The sequence below is a fragment of the Cariama cristata genome, unplaced genomic scaffold (genome assembly GCF_000690535.1).
Source record: "Cariama cristata isolate BGI_N322 unplaced genomic scaffold, ASM69053v1 scaffold19555, whole genome shotgun sequence".
Lineage (NCBI taxonomy): Eukaryota > Metazoa > Chordata > Aves > Cariamiformes > Cariamidae > Cariama > Cariama cristata.
The window spans coordinates 22,791-32,432 of record NW_009615995.1 but is presented as its reverse complement, the minus strand read 5'-3'; the positions used below and the strand labels follow the sequence as shown (position 1 = coordinate 32,432).

Below are 9,642 nucleotides of genomic sequence, written 5' to 3'. Positions count from 1 at the left end.
CAAGAGAAATCTCCAGTTACAATTGTGTGCTTCTAATCACTGTGCTCCTGAAGGAGCCACGTGAGCAGCCTCATTCATCTATCGATGGCTGTGAGAAAGCAAACAGGTTGTCACAACAAATGTTCCTAGCCGAGTCCTAAAATGGCTTCTGCAGCATGAGGGTTTTGTGTCCAAATGTTTTTTCTGCTCTTGTTGAAGTGCCAGTTCTGAAGAAATGTTGAAAATCTGGAACAAATCCAGTGTTTGTCCTCAGGGATGTTTGAAAATTCATGCAACTTCTGAAATCCACACAGGATGGACAAAGGAAGGATGCTTGTGATTCATTGTTATTTTGAAAACAGTCTTTGAGTTATAATTTCCATCATGTTTTCACTCTTCCCTTTTCCTTGCCAGGGAGTGAAGCCGATTTTAGCTCTTCAAGCAGCACAGGCAGTATTTCAGCTCCTGAAGTCCATATGTCCGCTGCTGGAAGCAAAAGATCTTCTTTTTCTCGCAAGTAAGCAAAGCAATTTTTCCTGAATATTGCAAGTGTTGCTAGTGCAAAGATAGACTAGTGTGTAAGGTCTTGCAGTTAATTCATACAATACCAGTATTGTGAGTTTTAAAACAATTTGAGTAACACTATGCACTTGGGCAGCACTTACGCTGATGAGAACTGTGATACGAGAAAGAAAAAAAAAAGCTGTATTAGGAGCACAAAATTTGTCAATATGCCAGATCATTCAACTGGTATTTTTTTGTTGTTTATTCATAACAAGTATGGGAGACACAATCAGGTAAGGCAGAAAAGACATTGGCTGGAGTGGAGGAGGAGGAGGCAACTGGGTGTACGTTAGTTAACAGCAGTACTTCTAATGAGTTAAGTTTAACCTTTTGGTCTTATTGCTTTGTTTTCTCTCTGTAATAAATTGTCAGCTCAGCATATACCTTTCCAGATCACGACCTTATTTATTTCTAGGAAGAAGTAGACAATATTGCCTTTGACGCTTTTCTCTTAAACACCCTTGCCCAACCTTTATATAACTAAAACTATATGCAAATAAAAAAAATTATCATATAGTCATCTATCTAAATGAACTTTTCATGGAAGGTTTCTGTCAGATTTCTCCCTATCATGTGTGAAGTGTAAATCCAGACGGCTTGCGAGTACGGGGGCGTTGGGATGGAGCAGCGCACGTCGTGCTCTGCCCACGCAATCCCTGCGGGTTACATTTTTAGGACTAGGTGGAAAGAGTTCAGATTGACAGGGCTGGTTTCCTGCCCTTTGTGGAAGAGCTGGCAGGCAGGCTGGGACCAGCAGCGGGATACCCGTATGCTTGAGTCACACAGACGTCTCCAAGGTCGCAGTGTGCCCCAGTGTGCAGAGATCGGCAGAATGATGCTTAATGAGCGGTTTCCTATCTGTATCATGAGACTGTTAGAAAAATAAACATTACTTAAGCTCTCTCTAGATTAAATCTAACAAGTAAAGTTACTGGCTGTGGGAAAAAAACAGTACTAAGTATAATATGAAGCCCTAAAATCACCTTACTTTCAGTAAGATTATGTATCATTTCATATATTATTGTGCATTTAAATATGACTTTAAAGTAGAGCATACTGACCTACTTAATTGGACAGAAGTCCTCTGTAGTAAGGCTCCTTCAAATGCATTCCTGTGTTATATACAGTCTCTGCAGTTCTGCCTCGCACCAGAGTTGATGCTGTGCTGTGCAAAGTGGAAAGAGATGTCTCCTCTGCAATATGTTCTTTTTTAACTGTTTGACTTAACTCACTATGAAACATTTCAATGTTGTTGCAAACCACAGTCCTCCACTTCATTGTAAAACAATTATAAAATCACCCAAACCGCAGCAGCGTGATGAAGGTTTGCAGCAGCCACTCAACCATCTGTTCCTTATAAACTGTTCCATTTTCAGAGAAGGGAGGAAACCAAGTCAAACAAGTTTAAGAAGAGATTTTGCTTCATAATTCTGTGGTATTTAAATTTTTATGTTCAAGCCTTCTCTTTTGCTGGCTGGATTTGCCTTTTTCCATATTTTTTTGAAATCTGCCCTTTCATTACAGTTTAGAAGAACAACTCCCATGGGAGGACGAAGGTAGCAGCGTAGTAGTGCAGGAAGGCAAACCAAGTGAGCAAGTGAGGAATGCACCCCGAGAAGCTGTTCTCAGGGCACCCCAGCCCTTTGGCAGCTGTCAGGCAGTGCAGATACCAATTGCTTTCAAGCACACACAGTTGACAGATTGTTTGATAAAGAATGGGAAAAGAAAGGTAGATATGTATGAGGGAAACTGGAAGGAAGAAAGCAAAGGCCATGCTTTCCTTTGTCTATTTTAATACCGTTTCAGCCTGCTCTCAGTGGGGTTCAGACTATATCTAAACAAATGAATCGCTGACAATGACAGCTGCAGCACCCGGTATGCCAAAGGCAGAAAAGAACAGTGGCTCAAACAAAATCTGCTTTCACTGCACGCTGTGATCCCTCCGGCTGCTTGCTGAGGAGCATGAAAGCAGTCTTAGAGCAAACCTCCACCGACGGGCATCTCTCCGCAGGCCTGGCTGGGGAAAGCTGAAGCGTGGTTCTTTTGGCACTAATCCAGGCTGCAGTCCTCTCATTACTTAATGGAGTCAGAGGTTCAGGGAATGTGGATGATCTGATGGAATCACTGGGAACTGTGCTATCCACAGAGAAATGTGAAAATGGCCGAGGTTTCCCTGCAGCACGTAATTCAGCCTGCCCCACAGGCAGTGAAAGAATGTGCAGTGGCTGATGACTTCAGGACTTTTCTTCCCAGCCACTCACAGTTATCTATCTGGTTTAGTGTTTAGACAACTCTGTGTGTAAAATAAGACACATAATGAGTTGCATGATGAGGATAATCCAATATGCTTTAACTGTTTTGGTTTCCCTCCAGTCGTGGCCCTTATGGTCGGAATAATGGATCCTTATCCTACAAGTCCGGAGCCAGCCCACCTGCTTCCCGTGAAAAGGACCCTTTGTCAGCACTCTGCAAAAACCAGCTGAGTCCTGCTAACATCCATCAGAGTTACAGGGTTTCTTCAGCCAGCAGCAGCAACTCAGGCTCATACAAAGGAAGCGACAGCAGCCCGGTGATGAGGCAAGTCTTTATTTCAGCATCCCGGTGTTCAGCGCACTGACTTACCTTCTCTGCACTGTAACGTGAGATCAGCTGTCTGGGTTGCCGAGCAGGTCACCTTGCTCCTCAGCATAGGTGTGACTCCTCATGTTGGTGGCTTGACAGTCAACACGGCACTCCATCCCATGTAAAAGCTTTACTGTTTCAGCACTGTAAAATTCAAGGTTACTTTTAGTCATTGTAGTTGGTTTTCACACCAGGACAAGCTCCTTCATATGGTTTCATGCCATCGATTCTCATGTGGAATTACTGGTTCTTTGGTATAAGGGTCCTTTCATTTTGGAGAGAGTTGGATGGGGTAGTATAGAAAACATTATACACTTGGGTGAAAATTCACCCTGCCCAGCCTTAGGCACCTCCCTGTGCAGTTTCCTGTACCTGAAAGAAAAGAGACACCTGCCAGAGCATGCGATGCGTGTTGCAGAGAAGAAACTGCCACCACGCTGCTGCTGTTTCCCTCTCTCTCTCAGGCACCCCAGCATCCACGTGGCAGGTGCACACCTAAAGCTAGATAAGGTTAATCTAGGTTTCAGGGTCCTCAGCTTCATAACTCCAGTGTGGGAGCTGAACGCAGCCCGTACGCTGCCTCACCTGAGCATGTCTACAGCTGGGTGCCCTTGCCCTGCCGCAGCTGCCGGCTCTTGGGCACGCCACCCGTCTCGGGTAAGGGGATGGCTAGGTATTTTAAAGTTAAATGTCTCATTTGATGTAATGGCACTGAAACCAAGTACAGTAAATAGTAAATTTTGCACTATAGCCACAAATCAGCTGTTTTTTCATTTTTGCCAAGGCTGAAGAACTGTAGGAGTGATGTTATGTGATGGTTTTTTTTTTTTCTTTTCAGGCGATCAGGGAGATACAATTCTTGTGGTGACAATCACAGCATTAAGCCACAAAATCCAGAGCAGTATTTGACTCCTCTGCAGCAGAAAGAAGTTACAGTACGGCATTTGAAAACAAAGCTGAAGGAATCTGAGACCAAACTTAAAGAAAGGTATATTTCACTTCAGAAATCAGAGTTAGAAACATTTGTTCAGGAGCATCTAGAGGTGGGAATCCTGAACGTTTTTACTTACTTCTTGACCACATAAATTGTTCATTAAGACATTTGAAATATGATCAGTCTGATTAGGTTGTTTTCAGGTATTTCAGGTTTCATAGCATGCTCAGTGAATACAAACCATGCAGTTTAGTTATGAATATGCCCGTCCTTTTCCCTTTTTTTAACTTTCCCAATAGAATATTTTTAAAGGATAATTTTTTACCAGTCTGATTTAGCATTGAGACCTTTTATACATAAACAGCTTCTACCTGCCAGCATGTATTACCTCAGTCTCCTGTTCTACCTCACTCGGTGAAATATGACTACAAATGTCACCCTTCTCCCCTAATGAAAGAAAAGCTCTTACACAAACCCCTGTGCCCACTTGTGTTTTTGTCACGTAGATATTGACTTTTTCACAATAGCCCTTTGTATGGACGCGGGGCAAAGAAGTGACAATGCACATTACACAGCAACAGATGTCGTCTCTTTTACTAAAACCGTGCTCTGAGAGCAGGCTGTCCAGCACACACAACCCAAGCGGGCACAAAGGGGTGTTTGAATGGAGCCCCAAGGCACAGTCCCAGGGACCGCGTGGTCCAGCTCGGGATAGCCCGACCTCTGCATCTGTAAGGGCTGGATCTCACGTAGGGGCCCCCTTTCCGCGCTTGCTTGCAAGTTGAGGCAGCAGCCTCTGGCTCCACAGCGAGCAAAGCAAGCCGGGTGATTGCAGCCCCGAGCCGTCCTGCTGTCTGAGCCCAGGGTTGGCTCTGGCCGTACCTGACGAGCTGCCGGCAGGCATGGGGGATGCATCCAGGCAGCTGTTTCTCATTTTGTCCAGGGCGAGGCAGTGGGTGAGATGTTAAGCGCTGTCCTGGTTGGACCTAACTAGAGGTCACCACTTGGGCCTCAAAATGTCCGGGACCGTGGCATAGCCCACAAGGCTGCTGGCTCTGTGGCAAGGTCGGTGACTCTGGTTAGCAATCAGCCTCCGTGTCTTGGCAGCCAGCTTACATCTCTGCAAGCTTGCTCAGAGGCGGCAGCAAATGGTGCATGGAGGAATTTGCTTCCTTCTTAGAGCATCTCTGCAGCATAGCCATCCCAGTGCGGTGGAGCCTCACGTTGACTCTTTAACTGACCAGTCAGCAGAAGCATTACAACATTTTTATTTTGCTACAGGGAAACAGAAATACAAGAGCTCAAAGCTCAGCTGGGACGGATGAGGGAAGACTGGATTGAAGAAGAGTGTAGTCGTGTGGAGGCAGAGCTGGCCTTAAAGGAAGCAAGAAGCGAAATTAAACAACTGAAGCAGGTTATTGAAACCATGAAAAACAGCTTGGCTGAGAAAGACAAAAAAATTCAGAAATACTTCATAGACATAAACATTCAAAACAAGAAACTGGAATCTTTGCTCCAGAGCATGGAGGTGGCTCAGAACAGCTCTGTGAGGGATGAGCAGTGCCTGGAGTACATGTGTGACTCAGAGGGGAAGCCGTTTGCGTTGTGTGCCACGATGCCAGGCAGCCTCATCACAGAGGACCAGGCTCTGGAGGAGGTGGCAGATAGTGGGCTGCTTCTTAATGAGGACACAGCTAACGGGACAGATTCATCTGAAGAGAGTTTGACCACCACAACCTCTGAGTTGAGTGATCGAGCTCCCTCCAGTTCTGCTGTGAATAAAGAGATGCTTGAAAATGTTCTGGATGAAAAACTAACTTCTTCACAGGAGGAGGAGAAAAGCAGCAACATGATGGTGGAACAGGCTGTCCAGACGGACGTGGTGCCATATAGCCTAGATGTGGAGCAGCTTATTCAAAACATCTTCAGAGCTCAAGATGCCTGTCCTCTAAGCCCACCTTCTTCACTGAAGGAATTGGGTGAATTTTCTCTTGGAAGCTTCAGTGATTCTGGTATCGTAGTGGATTTAACTCCAAGTGATCCAAACTCTGCCATCCTTTTGTCTCCTATGGAGTCTCCATGCAGGAAGGTGGAGCACGGAGTTAATGAAAACCATTTCATGAAAGAACTTGATTTTACAGAACCTCATGATGATGAAGCCTTTGGGTATGTCAATACTTTCTCTCAGACAGGAATAAAGAGGAGCTACTGGAGCAGCAGTCTCCTCAGAGATGTTCTGGCTGTAGCAGCCCCTGTTGTACCAACTATCATGTGGGTTTTCAGTACTCAGAGAGGAGGAACAGATCCCATTTACAATATCGGAGCATTGCTTCGTGGTTGCTGCCTGGTGGCCCTGCACTCTTTACGCCGTACACCCTTCAATATCAAAACCTAAAATCTACTCTGTCCCTGGGCACAAACTGTGTGAGGCAGAGAGAAAGAAGGATGATATAGATTATAAAAAGTTGTTGTATATCCTGGCAGAGTCCATCATTTTGCTTTTGACTATTTGATTTGCACTATAAATCGGTTCGAAAGCATACTCCTTGTTTCAAAATAAAAAGCTGAACCCTGTAGTTCCACAAGATGTTTTTATCTGGTGTTTTTAACAGTACTGCTGCCTACAGAAATAGTCCTCCTGCTCCCGGCCACTGTGTTCCTCCCCTGTGCTGGTGTCTTTCTGGTGCCATTGCATCTGCACAGTGAGCATGACCAGGGAAATCAAGGAGATTACAGCTAGCGCTCTTTCATGTTCGTTTGCTGAGTTAGCATTAAGCTCAGTCACTCTCCCTGGCTGGTTCACCGAGCAAATGTACGAGCGCTTTGCACTGGCTCAAGGGTAGTGCGAGATGCACACAGGAACAAGTGGCCAGAGAAAGGTGGAGTATTTCTTCAGGCGGCACTAACCTAAAACATTTGTGAAACTACAGTGTTAAGTAAGTGACACAGAGACTCGCTCCCACTAAGGGTATCACGTGCTCCAGAAAGCATGCTAGCGCTTTCCATTTGTTGTCCAAAGTGTCAATTCAATTTAGAGTTAAAACCCATATTCCCTGGGCAGCTTCCAGCACATCGTTCGTGCCTGTCTTGTGTAGTGCTCTTCTCAATCGTACAATTGCTCGAGCATTTCACTGGTCTTGTGCGTATACGGGGATTGTAACCAAAAATGTACGTTGTTTGGAATCTTGAAATGTGTTACAATGATAAGTATAGGCATGGGTACACTTTGAATCTTAACGTTGTTTTAAAGTCTTAATGTATAGGAAACCAATAGTCTTTCAAGCCCTTTGAAATACTATGTATAAATGTATTGTGTTTTAACTTATTGTTTATTTAATTGCTTTATTGTAAATTACCTTTATAATCACAAGTTCAGTAAAGCATGTTAGAAATGTCCAACATGTGTGTTTTATTGTAGCAAAGGTATAAAAAATACCCCCTCTCCGCTGAGCTGTCAGGCACAGGCTGAGCAGGAGGAGGCACCGTGTCAGGGCATAAGGAACCATCAGGATGCAGAGAACTGAGAAGACCTAAGTACAGCTCCAAGTGTAAGCACTCAGCCAGAGAAGGCGGCTCCAGTCGGCCTGCGGACACCCACGCCACCCACTCTGCTGCACCCACACTGCATTAACAGATGCAAATGACCTAATCTTTAACCCAATGCAATCTTCTGGAAACATGTAACTTCTCATTTCTGCGCTCCCAAAAGAATATCAGTCTTCGTGGCATTTAACAGAGGTCCAGAAGGCCTTAAGCCAGCTGAGAGTCATGCAGTCTCGCTGTGCACACTGAGATGCACCTGAGACCATCAAACCATGAATTCTCCATGTCCAAAATTTGAGATCTGTGCATAGATCAGAGGAGGGCAATATTACTCAATAGACAAAAGTGGGGCTTGTCTGGCTCCACCCAAGCTTTCAACACCACCTCTGGCCATTTAAACCTCACTGCCTGTTTTCCCCTTCAGCAAAGAAAGTGCAGTATTTCCCTGTGCAACGCAGAGCAGAAGAGGTCAGTGAAGCCTGACAGTGCCATGCATTGCTCTGCGCCTTTTGGGAAAAAGGAAGTTACTAGTAAACCCCAAGGGAGGAGGAATGATTGGCCAGCATGCCAGGAGCATTAGCAACACTCAGCAGGGTGATCCACAGTGATGCTTACAGAGGCAACTCAGACTTTTCACATCCCTGTGATGCCTGGGTTCTGAATTATTTATGTTTGTAAGAAAGATTCAAGAGAGTTCATTAAGCGTTATATTAAGGAAGAGAAATCTAACAGACAACTTACTTGATGTAACATAGTCCCCAAGAGTTCACAAAGATGGCCATGAGAGCATCTTGCTTTCCCTGCCGGTAACTTCCTCTTCCATGCTCTTGTGCCTTCTTGGGTTCCTGCAGGCCAGCTGGCTTGCCTTAGGACACTACTGCCATATATATTGCTCAGCGGTCACTTTCGAAAGCTTTCTAATTACATGGACACTAGGGCCAAAATTAAGGGGGGGGTGGGGGTGGGGTGGCACGGCACTCGTGTTAATGTAAATTTTACATGACCATGGAATTTCATTATTCCTAGATACCTCCTCTTGGGACTGGAACACATTACAGAAAATGCCTTATTCCTACTTCAAATTACATCTGTTCAAGGCCAAGAGAGCAATATTTTATACCCAATGTTACCAACTTTATTACAATTTTAGATTTCTCTTTTATAGCCACTATTGTTTAAGCGATCCTTACTTCGAGTGGTGGTGAAATGGAAGATAATTTAGAGGAAAAAGTGATCTTCAGTTCTAGGAGAGACATTCACCTGCAACTACACGGGTTTCTTTTGCAGCAAGAGGCAACAAAGCAGCACAAACCTATGCTTACATTTAAAATTTCAATAGGCCAAACTCATTTCAATCCATGTTTTGGGCAGGTTCCATTTAGTAGCAGTGTTTTTAAACATGCTGTTTAAGACAGAAGGTGCTAACACCAGAATAACGTCAAAGTTCCTTCCTGCCCTTAAAAATCTTTTGGTCTGCTCAACTCTCATAAGGCATTTAACTACACTCAGTGAGATGTCACAGACTTCCCATTACATTCCTGATAAAAGTCTGTCCTGGTTTGGCTAAAATAGGACCAATCCTCCTTTCACTAAATTTTCCTTCAGTTAAGTTTCTTCTAGGTAACTGCACTTTCTGAAGTTGGCTACATGTTTTTCAGACAGTGTCTGCTTTTGGAATTGGTAACGCTTGATGTGTATAGTTGTTACTAAGGTAACAGTAGGATTGGTATGCAGAAAGGCCCACACTTATACTTATTCCTGTGTGAACCAAGGTCACTGCTGGCTCTCTTACGGTCCACAAATAAAAAGGCGTAAAAGGGTCGCACCTGGGGAAAAGTACAGACAGGACAGATGATTAAAAACTGACCAACGAGGTATTCCATCCCATCCATGTCATCCTCAGTATAAAGCTAAGGGATCACAGGGGTCAGTCTCTCTTCCTTCATGGCTGGCATCCTTGTTGGACTCTGCTTGTTCTCCTGACTCCGCTACTGATCCAT

The 9,642-nt window shown here is 44.5% G+C and overlaps 1 protein-coding gene across 2 annotated transcripts; it reads left to right on the top strand.

The window, feature by feature from the left end:
- The first annotated feature begins 389 nt into the window (after nucleotides 1–389).
- Nucleotides 390–6,662, top strand: SYBU (syntabulin (syntaxin-interacting)). Of its 2 annotated transcripts, XM_009700022.1 has the most exons (4): nucleotides 390–496; nucleotides 2,917–3,120; nucleotides 4,004–4,153; nucleotides 5,381–6,662. In XM_009700022.1, exons 1-4 carry the CDS (start codon nucleotides 456–458, stop codon nucleotides 6,492–6,494), a joined length of 1,509 nt encoding a protein of 502 aa, XP_009698324.1. In that variant the 5' UTR covers nucleotides 390–455; the 3' UTR covers nucleotides 6,495–6,662. The 2 variants fall into 2 exon arrangements, with proteins under 2 accessions (XP_009698324.1, XP_009698325.1); XM_009700023.1 differs by lacking the exon at nucleotides 2,917–3,120.
- The last annotated feature ends 2,980 nt before the right edge of the window (nucleotides 6,663–9,642 follow it).

Coding starts and splice junctions, on each gene's coding strand:
- SYBU (XM_009700022.1), top strand. CDS start 456: ATGTCCGCTGCTGGAAGCAAAAGATCTTCTTTTTCTCGCAA. Junction 3,121..4,003: donor GACAGCAGCCCGGTGATGAG/GCAAGTCTTTAT, acceptor TTTTCTTTTCAG/GCGATCAGGGAGATACAATT. Junction 4,154..5,380: donor GAGACCAAACTTAAAGAAAG/GTATATTTCACT, acceptor ATTTTGCTACAG/GGAAACAGAAATACAAGAGC.